General features: G+C 39.1%; 1 protein-coding gene across 3 annotated transcripts in view; it reads right to left on the bottom strand.

The window, feature by feature from the left end:
* Positions 1–21052, bottom strand: part of LOC120734939 (pro-neuregulin-3, membrane-bound isoform) — a 331347-nt gene that overhangs the window by 18971 nt on the left and 291324 nt on the right. For all 3 annotated transcript variants that reach the window (XM_040034066.1, XM_040034064.1, XM_040034065.1), the window contains 2 exons: positions 14157–14259; positions 5312–5438 (listed from right to left, as the gene is read on the bottom strand). In XM_040034066.1, the coding sequence (XP_039890000.1) occupies positions 5312–5438; positions 14157–14259 (230 nt within the window). The remainder of the gene's footprint in view (positions 1–5311; positions 5439–14156; positions 14260–21052) is intronic.

Here is a 21052-nt window from a genome sequence, read left to right on the forward strand (position 1 = left end):
GGGCTCAGTACAGCGCCGCTCATGATGAAGTCAGGGCAGTTTTAATTATGCGGAAATGGCAGACGGACTCTGTGGGACACCTCAAGAATTCATGATAGGGTGGTAAAACCTGATTGATAGAGAAAGACTGACTCGCTCAGAGCTGCTCTTTAGTTCACTGCTTAATCAAATACTTCCAACAAAGGGCCCTGCGGTGCTAATCAGAAGTGTTCATTTTCTATCGCTGGCCACTGCTGGAATGTTCTGCCGACTTTGGAGTGACCCACATGATCACAGGGGTCTAGATCTACTTGTAGCTACTGCAAAATGAGATGAAAAGTACGAATCTAAATGAAAGTTGGGTATAATAATAAAACGAAAATGTGTCTGTGTAGTGAAAAAATGCCACAGAAATGAATGTGTGTGTGGCTGTTGTGTGTGTGTGTGTGTGTGTGTGTGTGTGTGTGTGTGTGTAAGATCCTAATACACCATTGACCCCATGCTTGTTGCTCTCCTTTCAGAAATTTTAGTAATTGATTGCCTGCAGACAGAAATCAATGTGATTCTGGGTGCGTAGGCACAAAATAAACAAATGCTGCTCATTTGCATGCAAGTTCCCCAAAGACTGTTGTAGAATTTAAATAAATAAAAGAAGATTTCAAAGCAACATTTATGCACTAAAGATCCGCCTTGTTTTTCCACCACAAAACATTTTTTGGAGTCAGTAAACAATAATCAGTAATTCAAGAGCCGGTGCTAATAAAGCAGTTAGGAAAATAAAAGCCAAAGTGCTTATTTTAAATAATTTTCTGTACAAATTTATGAAATATATGCATGTGATATTCGATTATAGTCTACTTTTTTCAATTCTTTGCAGAAAAGATCATTAATTATTGCAAAATAACACAATAATAATTAGTGAGTGTGGGCTTCTTAACTAGAACAAGAAAAAGCTTTTTTCTCAATACAACATGATATTTCAAAACTAGATGCAGATGAAGCAGTGTAGTTTAGACAAGCTCAATGCCTCGGTGACAATCAATGAGCAGCTGTGTTGTCGATAAACTAGGCTGTTGTCTAATCAGCTAAACCATTGGCTGATTAGACTCTTTGAGACTTTGGTTGTGAAATGCCATATGCAACATGAGCTCAAAAAAGTTCCAATATAAAAGTGAAAGTTTTACTTTGGTGTTTCAACCGTTGGTTTTAGCAAGTGTGGCTGAATATGTTCGGTGATGTGACATTTAATGTGATGTCCCTGCATGCACTGGACCATTTATATTATCATGTATCAGAGTGATGTTGGAAAAAATAGGTAAGTGAAAAAAGATAAAGCAAAGTGGAAATTCTGAGATAAAGAACAGTGACCCACTTAAAGTTTGAATGAAGCTTCTATAAACGAGAAGAAAAAGGAATACAACATTCCTCCTGTTGACTTCCATAAAACAAAAGGAGATAAGAAAGTGAAAAGATAACAAAAATGTCCTTAAATAGCTACACAGCTGAAAATCAGAACGGAGTTTCAAGTCATAAGTATGCAGACAAAATATTCAAGTTTCCCAGACTCGTTTCTGATCTATATAACTGATCTGTTTTCCTGTGCCTTCTCTCTCATCGGGTCGATAAACACAGAAATCTATTTGCATTTGTTTTCAGTAACTCTGACATTTAGGTTGAAAGTGAAATGAAATGTGATGTACTTCTAATGGCTGCACAATTTCCAACAATACCTCAGTTATTTGTCTGAAATATAAATGTTGCTCTTTGAGATTAAAATAATATTGACTGTTTTTTGGGCATATTTTGTGCAATGCAGTTATGCTGGAGCCTGGACTTTTGCTATTCCTCTGATCATTACATTAGTTTGGGAAGCCAGTATGTTTGTCCTCGACAGACCTCTTACCTTGAAGGTAATTTGAGGAGACGCACCTGACACACCATCTTTACAAACTCCAGATTTTTCAGATTGCTTTCAAACTCTGGTTAACTCTGTCTCCGAGCCATGTCTTACACTCCTGAATCGTCTGAACTGAAACTGAAGGTGGAGGCTTCGGGCAAGAGTGTCAATGTGTTGACATTTATTTGAGGCTGACATTAAAACTGAAATGAAACAATCAAAATGTGATTGATATGTAGACGTTCAGCTTTCAAAGTCTTTAAAAACATTCAGGAATGGTTGATACATTTCGGATTTACACACCTATTTTTTCACAAGGAGATCAAAGGTCTGGAGTTGAAAGAAAGAAAAGAGACAAAGGGAACCATGCAGTCAACAAATCAACAAGTTGGGACGATATTAAAATGCAGTCGCAAGCTTGGGAACACCAAAACATCTGGGAGACCACGGAGCAGCCAAGCGGATGGTTTAGATTAGATTTGTTTGAGGAGGTAAGCGTAACATAATTGCATTAATAATATAATTGCTCTACCTTGCAATGTAAAGTACCTTGAGGAAAGTTTTGTTGTGATTTTGTGCTATAAAACTGATAAAACTGAATTAAATTGGTTACAAGCCAAGGTTTTACCCTAAGATGGTCCTTTATCCTTTACAACAGCGGCCCAAACCTTTTTTGCACCATGGACGGGCTTATTTCCACGGACCGACCTTTAAGGTGTTGCAGACAAATACCACAAAATAAAACCAGTACCGGTAACAATAAAAAGAAGATTTAGTCATAACACACGGGAAAAGACCCAGGGAAACAATAAAACGATAAAAAACGATAAAAACCCCGAAAACCATACATTTCACACCCGAGCCTCAACTCTCGCGGCCCGGTATCAAACTGGTCCGTGGCCCGGGGGTCGGGGACCGCTGCTTTACAAGATCAATCAGACAGATAAATCAAAATGAATTTGTGCTAGAATTTGTGTGTTGAACTACACTTTGAACATTATCCGAAGTACCAGTGACGATTTTGACAGCAAACTTTGACTAAAACGTCAGTTAGTTTTAGCCATAAATTGGGCATCTAAATTCTTTTAGTTTTAGTCAACAAAATATCAAAACTGATAAAGTTCATTAAATATAAACTGTAAAAGTGTGTCGTGTTTTTACTGGTGAAACTTGCTCCGCATGGTTTACAAAGCTTCTTATTTTCAAAGACATTAAGCATGTCCATGTGTCGGCTCTTCTGTTCGTCCAACGCTGACATATTTCCTGAAAAACAGGGAGCTTCCCCTCCCCAACATTTGTCACTAGCAGATCAGTTTTTGCTGTAAAAGGAGAATACCTCTGATTGGATCATCCCGCTTCTCTATACAGCTTCATTCTGATTGGATCTCGTGTCTCCAGGACATTCTCATCTCGTTTTTATTTTTCGATGAAAGTGTCGATACAAAAAAATCAGAATCTCAATTTCTGCATTTCAAATCAAGTATGACACTATTATGCTTGCAAAACTGTACTCATTTGTTTAACAGATTCATCTGAAATTTTAAATATGCCATAATAGACAAAGGAAATTTTCTCTCTTGCTGTCAAAATTTAGATGACAATATTGATACCATTCTGGTGACTGTATCAAATATAAAGTTGTAGCCGCAAGTTACCATAGCTTACTTTTCCAAAGTCTAAGTATTACTTTAGTTCTTTTTTTAAAGGGTCAGATAAAATATGGACAACATTTCCTTTTTGGTGTCAAAAACTAGTGCAGTGCAACTGTGGCTTCTGGGGTCAAAACCAAAGATGTATTCAGATATAGTTGGTATGTTTGACATCTATCTTATTTTTTTTTGTCAACCCATTTTGCAAAACTCCCTTCTTTGGCATTACAGGAGAAGATATTATATTTCAAGCTTTTTAATGAAATAACAACCGCTGATGTATTTTTTTTCAGAGGACAGTCTTTGCAATGATGACAAATCAGGATAAATCTGTCAGCTGTATCACGAACTGCCAGCATGAAATGTAATTATCTCCACTGCTTTTCCCACACAGTGATTTATTCATCTTCTGCATATTAATGCGCTTATGATGGAGCCCCTTGTGTATAGACCAACAGTGCATTTAAAAATGTTTCTAATACTTTACACCCTTGTGTATTAATTTCAGTGGAGTGGACAAAATATTTGGAACCATTTAAATATAATGCAGTCTGGTGGAGCGCTACCAGCACCCATTATGACCTATGCATTAAAGATAAGAAAATCACAAGCTGGAAACACAGTAATTCATGGTATAGATGTTGTACTGGAATATGTTAGATCTCATAGGTGTACCTAATGAAGTGCCTGAGGGATTTACATGATTAAACTGTAAAAAATGCTTAAGGTTAATTTATGCAGATTGGTGTAGAAATACACACAAGGACAGTCTCCCAGGAGCAACATTCATGTTGAGGTAATTTTCATGTCCATGCCGGCTACGCCCGGACGCACATTTGGGAGCGCGATGACACAGAGCACTGAGGAGATGATGAATGACACTGGCAGCCAGCAGCATGCTCCCAAACCACTGAACGATTGCTCTCAAGAAGACCTGTAAGCCTCGTGCAAGTGGCCAGGTGGAGACAGCAATACATACTTATTCATATGCACAAACTGCAGGCAGCCGTAAATCTAATGGTAATCCTCTGCGGTGTCGTGTGTGAGGTGTGCGTCTGCTCAGTGATAATAACTTTAGGGAGCAGACATCTCATTTTGAATATTTGTTGGTTTTCAGATTAAGATTTATGTTTTAATGTTTGTTGACTCCTGCTAATGCCAACTAATTTACTGAAAAATAATAACCAACCCCTGAAGCCCAAGGCTATATTTTAAAATTCCTACCTAAAAAAAACAAACAAAAAAACAAACAACAACATCCAGAAATTCAGCCAGGGACGGCTTTATAACTGTTACAAAAAACTCTGGCCTTTATGAGTGAGATTAAAAAAAAGCTACCACAACAATGATAAACGAATGATTTATATTAAAACACGAGCCTGCATTTGAATTTCCAGCTTTAACAAATTTTTTTGGAAGAGAGCTGAATGTTGCTACATTCATTGTAAGAAGTAATCTCTCACAAGTACAGCCTCATGTTTACTCTTCCATAAATCCATAACTAAAAGTAAGGAGGTAAGTAAATAAGAGAATGTATTGCTTTAAATGATGATCAGTTTTTAGATTTGCTGATGTTCAACTGGCCAATGTCATCTGCATTATCCTGTCTTGTAAACCTATATTGCTCCTATAGAAAAATTCCAGGTTGCAGTGCACATGTGAAAACGAGCCAACAGTCTTCACAAAACAGGAGCACCGGGAGTTCCGCACAAGGTCAGTTTTCCATGTGTTTACATGTATAAGCACCAAAAAAAAAAAGAAGAGAAAAAACATCTCATGTACTCACCTCATGAATTTGCAGGTTGGTGTTAGAGGCCCTCATTTTGGCTTCTAGGGCATTATGGGAACTAGTAGTGTAGTTTTTCAAACTGCGACTCTCCTTCAGGTGGGCCTGGAGTTTTTCTCTGCGCCTCCTAAACATAAAGGAAAAAAATATACAACTGAGATAAAAAGTTATTGGATCCAGTTGAGTGCTTTAAGAAGTAGCGTTTATTGGCTGAGTTTCAGCTGAGTTGTATCTGGACGTAACAGTGATGCATTAAATTCATTTTTAAGACAGGAAGATTAACACGAGACTGAACAAGCGAACCTGCTGATTGCGTCTTATATCATCCAGGCTACTTCTGCACTTACAATCAGATTTAAATGCAGAAGTGTGTTCTGCATTATGATTATGATATAGACTTTTGAAAACTCAAAACGTTGAGTGCAGCCCCACTGAATTTTTAACCAAGTGCTTAAGTACAGGCTGTTAGCACATAGAGCGATGCTAATGCTAGCAAGCTAGTCAAAAGCTGCTGATTTTTACATCGTCTTACTGCTTTTGCTGAAGTTGAATTTATTAGGCTAATACGTATGTTTAGAGACTCAGTGAGAATGCAAATATTTTCAATTTGGGTGGCCTAATGGTTTCATATTATTTAAAAAAAAAAAACGTTTGATTTCTAGAGAGTAAGTGCTGCTATTAGCTAAATGAATGCGGATCATGTTTAGGCTTCCAGATTTTTATCCCACTGAATCAGCATCTAATGTTAGTGAATACTTGTATGTGTTTATACAGCTATAAATACATAATAATAGGAGACACTGACATTTCAGGCTGGCTCCAATCCGTCCAAGTGATGTTCACTTTAAATTTAGCTTCTATGTGACAATCTAATAACGTATGCATGTTGACAGAAACTGTTAACAGGTTTTATTCCTAGCAGCAATATTAAAATGCCCAACAATATGCCTCTCATAAGCACACGTGGTATATTCATGCACAGTGTAACCTTTGTCAGTCTCCAGAGTAAATCATATACACCATCATAAGTTCTATACAGCACTGAATACATATATTCAGTGCTGGCATTTCCTTATTAAAGGTCAGACAAACAAAAGTGAAGGCTAACTGACAGTTTTCAGGTCATTTTTGTTATAGCTTTTGATTTGAATCGGTGGTTCCAAACAGATTCAGCTCCATCTCGCACTCTGGTATTGATTTTTCGAAATGTATCGATTAATTTTTACATCACTTGAGATTAGTGGATCCTGAAAGGGTTTTCTGTTAACACTGCTTTGGAGTTGTTTGACTGTAAAGAAATATGAGACACACCTGCTGGCTAAAAAGGCCTTTAACCTCCCATAGTTGCTTCCACTCAAAAATCCATACCAGTTCCTCTTTAGCGTGATATTAGGCTCTGAGGTTTTCTTCCAGTACAACCTGTATCGAGTTCCTCAGTGTCATAATTATGTTTTGCAGTCATTATCTTGAGATTAGCAAGTCTCACTTGTAACCAGTCTATAATTTTGCTCTAATTAATTCAAAACTGGAGCTTTGGCACAAACAGCTAATTATAACAAGTTTGAAAAATGATGTCTGCTCCCTTGCCTTTTGTTTCAGAAATGCAGATCTCACAGAGTAGTGTTCTACAGGTCTCCTCTCGGACAACAAACTAAACATATGTAGCTGCTAATTGCAGCCAGAGATGTGAGAATTTTTAGGTCTCTTTTCCCCAGCCAGTCGAATCCAACAGTGATCTCAAGAGTTCTCAGAAACATTATGTGCAGCAGCATTTTCAATATTGTATTTAGGACAGAACAAAGGAGGGACAGATTTAAGTCCAAGTTTATACAGAAGAAACTCCACCAACTGAATTTATGAGCCTGGCATACTTTTTAAAGTATCCCTACCATCCTTTGCGATTCCTAAAATAATCTATTTTCTTCCCTCTCCAATCAAGACACTGGCTCCCTGGTGAAGGAGAGTTGGTTTCTAAGATTTCCCTGGAGAAGGATGAGTGGAAGAAACTGAGCTTCCTGAGAAGCTCTCTACCAGTAATATAATTTTACCTGATTTCTCTGTGATCGGTGATTAAAACAAACTAATAGACGTTTATATCATGACACTTGACATGAAGTTTGGATTTGTTATTAATCTCTGTCTCTCTTCCACAGCATGTCTTTGTCCTGTCTTTCTTCTCTCACCCCAACTGGTCATAGCAGATGACCGATGAGCCTGGTTCTCCGTTAGAGGTTTCTTCCTGTTAAAATGGGAGGTTTTCCTTCCCACTGTTGCCAAAGTGCTTGCTCACAGGGGCTCATATGATTGTTGGGTTTTTCTCTGTATGTATTATTGCAGGGTCTACCTTACAATATAAACGTCTTGATGCATGCTCAATCATCCAGCTAAGTAAATCTCCAAAAGTTGATTCTGTTCATCTGGACGTAGCGTTTTCTGTGGGAGAAACGCTACGTCACTCATCCAGGTGACTTCTTCAGTCTCAGCTGACTGCAGGTTTACCCAATCTTAGAAACAGTACATTTGCATAATGACTGAAACCAGCCCACTAAAGGAACAATGGGCTGGGAAAACGCTACGTCCAGATGAACAGAATCAACTTTTGGAGACTTACAATATAAAGTGCCTTGAGGCGAATGTTGTTGTGATTTGGCGCTCTATAAATAAAATTGAATTGACTCCATTTAATAGTTTCTGCATAGATATGTAGAACTGTGACTATTCATTTGAGATGTGTTCTCCTTACATTAGTAAAAAAAATTGAATATTACAAAGAATATCTTTATAACATTCTTTGCAAATACACTGAAGGACTAAAGTCATTGACAGCCACATTAATTAGTTTGACCCTAATCTTGCAGCTGACTACATGACAAAAGGTTTAGAGGTAATCAAGTTAGAGAAAGTGGAATAATTACAGCTGGAGTAGCTGAAGGATGTGAGCCGATTTTGTCCATTCATCTGAAAGAACCTCTTTTGGTTTGCTATTCTGACCAGTAGACATTAAAAATCTACTTGATTTTTTACACCACTTACCCAACCATGTGCAATTAGACTGACCTGGAGCACAAAAGCTCTGTATCACAACTTCATTGTGTTGTGCCAGGGGTATGCTCATTACCAGATGCAGCTGATGAAGCCTTTACTTGTCCTTTGTCAGACACTCTGCTGAATGACAGCGACGTAATGAAGTGTTTACAAACTGCCGCATGCTAAGCTTCTATCCTCTCCACCTCTGAGGCCTTTAATTATATTTTCTTAGAAGGAGGCTGTGACATTTGGTACACACTAGTTTTGGAAAAGTGTTTACTTAATAGGAACGGTCCATTATCTCGCAATCTGCTCGTTTGCTTGCCGTTTTAGGATCCAAAAGGGTATGAGTGCTCTTTGTCATAGAAGCATATGCTTTTGCTGCCATGAAATACAAACATCTCAAACATCCAGCTCTGTAGGTTTGTTGATAGATGTGCCATATATCACCCTGCATCCCTCACTGTTTGTGCAAAAGAGAAAATTTGGCTTTGTTATCTCAGGGTGGCGTTACAAAACTTATAATAAAATCATGCTCAATATCCACCAAAAGCACCAAATATTTGCAACCAGCCTGATCTCCTGAATGAGTCACTGACACGCAGCTAATACTAATTCTTGGCATTTCATATATATTCTACTCTACTATACTTCTTATTCAGCAGGTTCATTATCCTTAAATTATCTGATGGTTGGAATGGCTTTTTATGCCTTTATTGCAGAACACAAGTAGAGAGCAATAAGGAGACTTAACTCCTAAATATTCTGCTACCCTTGTTTCTCCAAAGAAGGATAATTAGAAAAAACAACTAAGTACACCAGGAAAATTATGTCTGCATTAGAGGACTTCTTTACATTCACATCCTCTGCAAACACACACACATGCAGGAGTCTCTTGTTGCAAGGCAACAGTGCTGACTACTGATAAATCATGCTGACTTTTTGCATTTAGCCCCAATGCAAGCAGTATTTTAAAGCGAGGCAACTTAAAAACCTATAGAGATAATCTGCCTGACAAAAGAAATTGCTTCTGATGAAGTTATTTAAAGAAGAAAAGTTTGACTCCTTGTTAAAAATTCTCAGCACTGCTTCCACTCCACTGTCACTGCACGGTATGGATTAGTTCACTGTCAGCGCATGTGTGCTGGGGAATGACTCAGCATTGTGGCATACCACACTATGACTCGCTTCATGACTAGTGGTGATGTAACACAATCTTGCTCCTGTCCACACACATCAGATCCAAGGTTAGCCCTGAGAAAACGACTTCAGCAGAAATGAAAACAGTCTGCTGGTGTCAAACTGCACATCACATACAGTGTGTGCATTTTAAGACCACAGAAGGTCAAACAGCCACGTTAAGTAACGTTGAGCAAAACATATGTGGTGGGACTTAAAGGGTACAGAGCTCAAGGCGATCTATTCTAAAGTTTTTGTGTTAAGTCTGACTTTCACCAAGGAGACTGAAGCCCACCTCCATTTACAGACCACGAGTTCATTTTTTTTTTTTAATATTTTAGTCCTGCTTATAAGTTATTTATTACATATTTGCCATCATTGTTTTACTTGAAGCACCTTTTGTGCAGTTAAAAAATATAAACATGGCAGTGCACATAATGTTGCAGAATGGTTAAATATTGCTGTTGCCATCTTATGATAGATTGGAGTTTGGTACACTCCGCTTTAACTGAGTAGCAAAATCAGGACGTTAGAGGAACTAGATAAAAACATGACTTTATAATGAGTGTGTAAAATAAGCTCGTAGACTGTCGTTGTTGTTTTTTTTAAGGTTAAATGTTGATTATGAAGTGATGAGTTTCACAACACTCATGGCATAGAGTTAATGTTAACTTTTAAAGGACAATAAAGCAGATAAGTCAGCAGTGATGGATATTACAATGTAAAACACACTTAATGTCTCTCTGTTATTGTTTTAGCATGAAGTGGGAAACATTGGTCTTTCATGTAGCTGCACTTTTATCGGGATCTTTTTTCTCGGTGTGAGAAAACCTTTGACTTTATCTTTATTCGGGTCACTCAGATCCGCTCCCTTGCTCCTTCATCCCAATCTGTATGCATCTTCTCCAATGAACAAGCAAGTTCCCTGACTCAATTATGGATTCACTGAAAGCGCCTGTCCATCATCGCTTGATCCGATTATCTTGTTGTCAGGCTGCTCACTCACTCACATCATTATATTACTGAGGAAAGCCTATGGAATTACAGTGCCATCTATCATAGCTTGCTCCATAGTCCACATACTCTGAATGGCATACTGCCATTAGAACCAGATGTTTAACCCATACTGCTGAGATTCCCTTCACAAGGGATATATATATATATGACTACTCATTTACCAATTACTGTGAACACATATTAACTTCAACCCTGCAGAAAACAGGCAGAGAGCAGAGAAAGGCTTAAGCCACATGAGCTGACCTTTGGGTGATAATAGGCTATGAATATGTGTATAATGAGCTTTACAAATTGTTGCAAATACCTGGTCTGGGATTTCATCCAAGATGCAGGATGCCTCAACATGTTGCCTCAGTTTTCACTAAATTTAACAATTTAATATGTCTTTGTTTACATGTGGTCTGACCACACCCAATAGGGCTTATTTCCATATGTTGTCACAATCCTGGGTCTTATGACCCAGTGTTTTGAGTTTTAGCTCTTTTGATGTTTATAGTGTATGTTTAAGCTTATTAGGTTTCCTATGTTCATTTGCTTATTAGCTCCCCCTTGTGTTTTCAACCCCTGTGAAGTCTCCCTTGCCCTTCGTGTGTTTCATTTTCTGTTGTCTTATGTTGTCATGTCTGCCTCTCATGTTTCCTGTTTTATTTTTGAAGAGATCTCGTGTTTTTATATTATGGATTATGTTTTGAGTCCTTTGTTGTACTGTTTCTTGTTTCCCTAGATTTCAGTTATGGTTATCATAGGTTTAGTTCTTTGGCTTTGTAATATGGCTTCCCTGTGTTCAATGTTGTCTACTGTGACCTCTTTGTACCATGTTTCTGGTCCCTATAGTCTGTCTTCTCAGTTGCTGTTAAGTTTGCATGTTTAGAGTTGAGTCAGTGTGTTTCCTGTTTTACTTTGAAGGTCCATGTCTCATGTGAGTGTTTCTAGTTTTGCTTCCCTTGTCTCGTCCAGCCTGATTACTCCCAGCTGTGCTCTCCTTCTGTGTCTCATTCCCTCGTTATCCCTCTGTGTATTTAAGCCCTGTGTTTCTCTTTGTCAGTGTCGTAGTCTCCCTCATGCTGTGTGTGTCTACCTGTAGCGCCCTGTGTGTTTTGTTAGTCTTCCCAGTTTAGATTTTGTAGAGTTTTTGTGTTCAGCAATAAAAGCTGCCCTTTTGAGTTCAATCCTGTCTCCAGTGAGTTTGCGTTTGGGTCCAATCCCTGCCTGCCACACAGCTGAAACATGACAGATGTAGTAATAATATATTGATTCAGGGACCAGTGGCAGAATGTAGCAGCAGTAATATTACTTAAAAGTTTGAATGTCAGTCATTGTAGACACTTTCAAATCAAAGGACAATCATGAAAAAAATCGAAATTGCTGGTTATGGTGAAATTTCATGTCACTACAGCTAATTTACTTGTCAACATATTAAAGGGGAAATGCTGTCACTCTAGGAGCTGAGTAATAATTCAACTGCAGTTCTTGTAATTTCAGTCTTTCCAGTGTAGAACTGAACTAAATTTATCTGTGCTGAATACCCACCATGAGCTCTAACCTCAGTCGTTTTTGTGTCACGAAGCCACTGAAACACTCTTTATGATATTCAGAGTGCCGCTTCACAGAGGAGAGACTGACAAAATGTCATAGTGGTTCCTGTTTTTCTGTTGTGTTGGACATCAACTACATTGTTCATAAGAACAATCAGCAATATCACTTATAGATATACATTTTGCTTACTTAAATAATTAAGAATCAAGTGACCAAGTACCATTTTTCAAGTTGTAGCAGCCAATAATCAAAAACAAGCTCACCTGAATTATCAGCAGTAATTGTTTTTTATAACTCAGGAAAACTGAGGACTCCTGCAATGTTTCCGTTTGGATATTTGTCAGTGAGCATATAAATGCATTAAGTAGCAACATATTCACAGCTTGCCAAATACTTTGAAAGTTCTCTGCTTAGCATCCAGAAAACCAGTGTTATTAATGACACGCATAGTTACTGACTGAGCTGCAGCTGCACCCCTGTGCATGCTTGCACTGCCTGCGCCAGCTAGCAACAGCCAAAATGCTGATGAGCCATAATAGACAGTATAAAAGACAGAGATTGCTTCCAGGGCTGAAAAGTGAAACTAATGCAGAAGTGACTAAAACCTGCATGCTTTAATGGCTAGCAGGGGGTAGGACGTCTGGTTGCATAAAGACTTCTACTTGTGCAGAAGTCTAGGATAAATAGCTTCATGAACTCAATCTCTAATTTTTTTGTCATATTCAGTGAAAGATTACGTTAGGTGAAAATGATTGTGCACACAAGTGTATGACCTTAACAGTTTTTAGCCGCCCTTTTAATGGTATACAAGGGCTAAGAGAGAGATGCTGTAAAACCTTGACAGGATGAGACTTTCTGCAGAAAACTTGGAAGAAAAGCTGTTTTTTTTTTTTTTTTTTTTTTTTTCCTCCATTTTCAATTTCTTCTACTTCTATACCAGTGGTGATGTTTTGTCCGAGTGGTGACATCTAGCATTCGAGAGTTTATTACAGCAAGTCTAGCAAACCTCAAGTGTCAAGGTTGATAGGGCCCTGGTGACATCATAGATGGCACACAACACAACCAGTGGATGCTCTGTGTTTGGAAGATTACATCGCTTCATCAGTGCAGCATCAATTTCTTTCAAACTCTCTGAAACTAAATGGAAATCCCTTCATGTACTGAATGTCCACTGATGCAAGACCATTTGTCCATTTTGAGCTGGTGGGCTTCCAAAGATAACGACATGCTTCCCTGTTATTGTTATTGCTAGCAAAATATGATTTGAGTCCACATCAGATTTTCATTTTATTTCTGTGAAGTTTGTGTTAGTCTGTTTGCAATGGGAACCAGAACTTTTATTGGCTTAGTGATTAGTGATCTCCATTTTTAAATTAGTGCTGGCTAGTCTGGCTTTTTGTTGCGTGTCATGAGGAAAGCAAAGGAGAAGCATTAAGCCAAGGCATTTGGGACCTCGGCTCAATGCACAAATGCAACAGTTTGTGGGGCAAATATGACCTGAGTCTTTAACAGAAATGAAATCAAGTCTAGAGGCTGTTAGATGCAACAAAGAGGGTTGAAGAAAGTCTGATTTTTGATGTTACTTAACAAACCATTCACACATTAGTGATAAAGAGAGCTTGAATACATTAAAAATAACACCTGTTCGTCTCCATCTGTTATGTAGTCTGCTCGCTGTTTGTACTGAAACATAATTCCTAGGAAGATAATGCTTAGAGGTGCAGATTCACACATTATTTGTACAATTATGAAATAACCTGTCGCCTCTAGTTTGAAGTTTGTAGATTTAATGCTCGCTGGCAGTGCACTGCAATCTGTTTAAAGTTTACTTAGTGACAGTTCATTTACAACAAGCAGTTTTACACGACTTTCTTCTTTCTCAAAGAAAGATTTGTTCACTGATCCACTTTGTTGTTGAAGTGTTGTTCCCAGATCTCAGCATTTAACTGCGCGAGTGCAATTTGAATATTACCTACAGGAAGTAAGTAATAAGCTAGTAAGTATGCTGAATTGAAAAAGATTTGAATTGTAGTTTTAACAGCCATCTGTAGACTTTATGTGCGGTGTTGTGAGTTTATTTTCTCACTTGTTGCGGCAGTAGAGGGCCATGCACAGCGTTCCCAGGAGGCTAATTGCCATGGCGATGGATGTGATTGACAGCACCTGTCTCTTATACACCTCTTTGCTCTCTGTGGAGAAATAAACAGAGGAAGAAGTCACATTAATGTTTGAACAACAGACCCTCGGGGAAATAAAGCTATAGATCACGCACGTGTTTGCTGATACGTGTTTATGCGAGAGACCAAGGAAGGGAGAGAAAACAGTGGGCTGTGCATCTGTGCGAGTGTGTATATCTGCAGACATCCCACAGTCAATATTCACACAGTCCTCACCATAACGCAGAATTAAACATGGGTTTGAGATTTGCACTTACCCATTTTTAATTTCTAACGGTGTTGTTTACAGCACCCAAACAGCCATTTTAAATCATCGAACAAGCAGTTGTGGTGCAACAGCTCTCTTAGGCTTTTTTGTATCTGTCTTGCAGATTCTTACAAGTGTAATTACTTTTGCGTAAACCAAATAAAATTGAAATAAAACAGCAATAAACAAACACGCTTTTACAACTCCCCAGCAACACTTGCTATTCTTAGTTACCACACAGCCTTTCGGCTCATTTTATCAGCTCTCCCACATAGAGTAATGGTCCGACAGACACAAGACACTGCTTTTGAAATGGATGCCACATGTAATGGAGCCTGAATACATGGAGACAAGAAGAGTTATGGTGCGGAGGAACGCCATTAGTGGAGAAAAATGGAAGCTGTCTTGTTTGTTCCGAACAAGTAAATCATAGTTGCCTTCAGATACATTAATAGGTGATCAATCAAGTTTTATTTAGCAAGGCTCAGACCTTGGAAAACAATGACGATGACAGGTGTTGAGGTTTTACGTTGAGGTGATTGAGACAAATTTTCACCATGGATGGGCACGAATGGCCACTTTAGCGCAAAAAAAATAATCACCACTCACAAAAATCCCAGCCGCGAGCTGAGGAATAAAACCGCAACACAGCTGCAGCCACTACGTTTTGCTCAAGGGCATCCTGACAGCAGTCAGCGAGGGAGAGTGTTACTAATTCACAACCACATCAATATTTTTAAGCCTGTCAGGGAATTTAAAACAGGGATCTCTCGGTCCAAGCATTTCACAGCAGCCTTTAAGCTATTGTGTACCCCACAGAAATCGCACAACCGGTCGTACATGCAATATATCATTTATAATCCCTAAAAATAACAGATGTTGCAGAGCCTATTAGTGTCTTTTCGGTACATTTTTCCCTTCTCCTCTGTGCCATTATTTCTCTCCCTCCATCTATGTCTAAATTATGTCTGGGGCCAGTGCTGTTTAGATGCTGCTAATCAGGCTGCAACAGATTTGCTCATCGGCTACAATTATGTCAGTAGAGGGAGCTGGGGCACATTAGGTTGGCTGCAGGGACGGCAGAGCAACAGACACGGAGGCAGGAGACCAAGACGAAAAGGAAAGGTGAGGAGAAATCAACCAGCCAGGTGCTAGTAAGGAAGGAAGACGGATTTTTATCTGATAAATCCAGCGTATTGACTGATCTGGCTGCCACTGTTTAGCCTTTTCAGAATTTACAACATGCCTGAGGAAAACTGGGTGGTAATTAATGTGTGTAGGGACAGAAATATATGAATACGTGCATACACAGCTACGAGTTGAGTAGAGAAATGGGCAAAACTTCAGTATATCACACACTGTCTGGCTTATATTTACATATGCATACAGCATTTCAAGTATTTGGTTAGTCATAAATATGTTTTCGGCTTGTCCAAGGTCACGCAGTACCTTAGATTCCCCTCCCACGTGCTTATTTGGTCACACTAGCTGTACACACACACACACACACACACACACACACACACACACACACACACACACACACACACACACACACACACACACACACACACCACCCTCTCGTGATATGAATTAATCATATGGCTCATGAGAGGGAAAGTATGTTCATGTTCCATCTGTGGAGCCGTGAGGTCACATCTTCTATTACTTTCCACTTGAAACCTCCACTTCTGCACTGCAGAGCCCTGCCGGCCACTTATTCACAGCCACATTATAGAGAAATATGATCAATATTTTACACTAAAAGTGGCAGCGGCAGTAATATAGAAGGGCTGCTGTGACCTTTTTTGTATGTAGTCATATACATTCATAGCGTGTTTACAGCTGCTATACACTCCGCACAGTTGAGTGTGCCAGAAAGATAAGCCGGTAAGAAATGGAGAAAGAGTTGGAGAAATACAATTTAAGTGGGCTTATGTGAAATAACTGAATGGGGAAATAAAAATGAAAAACTGTGCGCAGTTCCTACTTAAAAACAAAACAACTCAGATTTTGTGTGCCGACTCTTTCAATCATTATCCAAAATGATTGAGTTGAGCTTCATTATGAGAAATGACCAGCTTTCTGTTACATCACACAACATGCACACCTATGTCCTGAAGAGCACGAATGCTCAAAATAAGCACAAACAATTACAGTGCAATCAAATAGCGGGTGAGAGCACAGTCACAGACACTCACACACAGAGGAGACTGAAGTCTGGCGACAGAGAGAGGTGGCATTTTGACAGCATATCTCTCAGGCATGCTGACTCTGAGCCCTGATGAGATGGCTGAAGTCTGCCTGGTGGAGTTCATGACATATAAACAGAAACGGTGGACAGTAAAATGCACTTGGCAGTTCTCCAGCACACACATTTCCATCAGTAGTGGCCCTCTCCTTTGGAGTGCTTTTGAGCCAAGTCCATTAGGATCGACTCAGTTTTCCCCTCAAAATCACTGAAAGTTAAAAAAATAAATAAATAAAAAAAGCTCTTGTGCATTAAGAGATTTCAATTTTTTTTCTATCCAGGCAGTGTTTGCACATTGAATCTTACCCGTATTTTAGTGACAAAGGGTGCCAGATTTGTGAGTAATTCAAGGATTTTAATCTAATACCAAACATATGGACAAGTCAGGCAGCTGGCAGGCACCGACACTGTCAAGGACTGTTACAGATATTAGGTGAAAGACTATTCAGTTGTATTTCATTTGTACAATTATGGAATAAACTGTGGCCTGGAGTTTGAAGGTAGTAGAATTTAATGCTGATTGGCAGCACATTGGAATCAGTTCAAAGTTTATATTGTTGCAGAATTTGGATGGATGATTGGTCAAACAGTCAGTGTTGGCATACTAGCATAGAAGCTACTGATCAACCAGGTTTTGAGACTACCAGAAATGGAGGTAATAGAAAGGATGGACTCGGCCCCTTTGATGTTACTCATTGTTTTTAGACTTTTGCTGTGAAGCCTCAACTCTGCTGTTATGTTGTTATGTTGCTGGAAAGAGAAGTGACCATAATTGCATGAAAAGTTCAAATGCAAGTTATCAGCAAAGGCTAGCAAATATGACTGAGAATGTGCATCTAGACACTGTATGGTAGCATTGCACATCGAGCTAATAGAGCTAAGTACAATAAAAATAAAATACTAGAATTTCTCTCATGAGAACTGGAGCACTAACTTCTTAGATGAACTGATGGGACAGTTAACTATGCAACAAACCATAATGTTTGTCAGACAACACTCCAAAAGACACCAATACCACAAACAGGGTTTAGCAATGCAGTTCAGCAGCTTGAATTTTCAGACCCTCTAGGGCAGTGTTTCGCAACCACTGGATGTGCCGCGAGAAATGATCAGGTGTGTGGTGAAAGATTATCTGGTTCCACCTGATTGGTACTCTAATCCAGCGGTCCCCAACCTTTTGTGTGCCACGGACCGGTTTGCGTCTGACAATATTTTCACTGACTGGCCTTTAAGGTGTTGCGGATAAATATAACAAAATAAAACCAGTACAGGTGACAAAATAAGATTTATTCACAACACATGGGAAAAGACCCAGGGAAACCGAGTTAATGATAAAAATCATTGAAAAATAACAATAAAAACCCTGAAAACCATACATTTCACACCCAAGCCTCAACTCTCGTGGCCCGGTACCAAACGACTCACGGACCGGTACCAGTCTGTGGCCCAGGGGTTGGGGACCGCTGCTGTAATCGACCAGCGTGAGTAATGGGCAGAACAATTATATTCTTTTCCACTAGAGGGCAGTACAACTTCTTACTCCAATTAAATGGGTTACCAACTGCCAGTAAAACAGAAGAAGACGAAGAAGAAATGACATAGTCATGGTGCAAGTGAGACAACACAGCACGTAATAGCAAAAGATAAGTGTTTCAAAAAGAAAAAGTAGTCAGTCTGACCTGAGTCCTGGAGAACATTCGGACCCAGATGAAGGCTCGTGCATGAGTGAGAAAAAAAAAAAAAGGTATACTGGGGACAAAGCGAGCCAATTCCGCTACACTGGCTTCACGGAGAAAAATGATCAATATGCTTTTTGCGACATTTTTGTTTGGTGGTGTGCTGTGTGATTTTCTAATGGGAAATATGTGCCGTGGCTGCAAATGGTTGGGAAACACCGCTCTCGAGGCCTTCACCTGTTCCATTTTAAGCCCTAATAAAACCCCTGTACATGGGACATAGGAGTCGATGGAGACCGACTCGCAGTGGCCATTCAAGCAACTGTTTTGGCATTGGTTCTTGGCTTCACCTAAAACAGGTAAAATGGTACCAACCTTGAGACAAAGCTGCAGACTGTTCAACAACAATACAATCAGAACAAACAATGAAAAAGAAAACAATGATTTAAATACGTTTAACACACAACTGTAGATTGATTCATTTTCAAAAGCCCAAATAAATTCTGATATTTAAAGGTTCAGCCCTATGAGAATGCTGTTTTAATCCTTTAAAGGTAGTATTTGGTTCCATAATGATGAGATTAAAAAAAAAAACTTTTTTATATCATAATGTACATTATGCAGTTCCATTTTGATTCTTAAGTCTTGATACCAAATTTTTCTTCATCTTATGCTCCACATTGTTTTATCAAGTTAGATCATTTATTACGAGTCCATGTCAATGACAGCTCGGTTGCCCATTGTCACGGGCCGAGACGGTTACATAAAGCGCACAAGAAGAGTTTGTTACTGTCAAAGCGCGGCATATAAAGATGAGCATTCTGATACCAACGATGCTCTGTTTATCACATGCCCCCAGTCTAGGCCATGATAAATGTCATGATCATTAGAGACTGACATGGATGGATGAATGGAAGGAGTGACATAAGAAAAAGCAAGGATCAAAGGATGCAGACAGAGTGTGGGATTATGTTGCCATTTCTCCGCAGCTCTGAGCATTAGAATTTCCATGTGCCGCAGCGCAGACTGCTGATGGTGGATAAAACCTTTATTATGCAGGCCTGCCGTGCTAGAGTAAACATGCTCTCTTGGCTGGTCACGGTTCTTTCCTCTATTACTTGGATAGCTTTATTCACCCATTTACAGACTGAATCTATTTAGGTGACTGGAGATATTGTTATCGCTGGCAATTTTCTTTCTTTCTATCACTTTTTTTTCTTGCTTCTCATAATATTCTCTCCTGTCCCACAGCCCGGAAGATGTTACTGTAGCTCAGTATGTGCTGGTAGTAGCCATTCTTCTGTGTGCTGCCTGCCGTTTGGCTTCTTACTGGCACTAAAAGGAGAGAGCTCATCGCCCCGGCTTTTCCTGGCTGGTCCTTCTAGTGTGGCATGAAATTGATTTTAACAAGCACTTTGTTTAGATCCACCATCAAGCACCACAGATTCTTTAACCCTTCAAATTCTCATGCCCCAGTGCCTGAATGCTATGTTTTTGTCTGCCTGTTTGTGGTTTGGTTGGTTTACGGATAGATTTGCATAACAATTTTACTAAAGGCTGACTTCAGCACAACTAAAGGATAATTAACTTTGATGAATCTGGATGCAGAAGCTTTTTGGATGCATTATTCATCAGTGTCAGATGACGATAGCAAATAACAGGGCCAATTCTCCCATGGCAATTTTCTTAAAAAAATATGGGACATATTACGGATTATTTATTTATTTTTATATTACTAAAAAATCTCTAATACTGAACCTATAGGGAAAAAAAAGGTAATGTTTCTAGAAGCAACACCAGTTTATTCAAAAAGAGCCAAGTTGCACCACGAGGAATTCAAAACCCTTCACAGAAAATCTCAGTATAATAAAAATAAATGAAATTGTGACGCTGCCTGATAGAAAAGGGATCTCTGGGAAGACACCGGAGTGATTGCAGTTTATAAATTCCTCTCTGTCTTTCTTCCCTTGTGTTACTTATCTCCTTTCTCTTCTGTCATACCAAACAACTCGGGCTTAATATTTAGCATTCTCAGTGCATTTTAGTTCTCGGCTTGCCAAAGTTGAGCGAGTGATTTAAAAAGTTTTTCTACCTCGCCAGTTTCTATCACGATGTGAAGTAAATGACAGAAAGAAACAAATGCGTCCAGCTAGGTCTGTTCGCTTTTGCTAACCAGCCTCCTTCCAGCACAATCACTCGACGAACCCTCTGGAAGGAAATTGAAAATCAACATGACTTAAAATACATCTGCTGCCCTTCAAAAGTAGCTGCTTGTAACACTTTCTTCAAACATTGATTTACAAGTCGGTGCAAAAGCTTCCAGTCACAGCTCAGTCATATTAGAAATATTGATGACCACATGACTGACTGACTGGATGCTGTCAAATTTGTCAACTTCTGCCAAGTAATCCAGAAAATATATTAAGAGGAAAACTGGATCAAAGAATTCCTGAAGGTGGTCTCGGCTCAGGGCTTCAGGCTGTGATGTCCTCTGAGGAGAGATTTCTCCTTTTAACCCCAGAAACTGAGTCTCTTGGAGGGGAGAAGTTTATTCTCTATAAAACAGGCACAAAGCTTCAAGTTATCTGTAAAACTAACCACAACTGGGTTAAAATAAGATAACCTTTATTA

This window comes from Simochromis diagramma, unplaced genomic scaffold (genome assembly GCF_900408965.1).
Source record: "Simochromis diagramma unplaced genomic scaffold, fSimDia1.1 OVJJ01000176.1, whole genome shotgun sequence".
Taxonomy (NCBI): Eukaryota; Metazoa; Chordata; class Actinopteri; order Cichliformes; family Cichlidae; genus Simochromis; species Simochromis diagramma.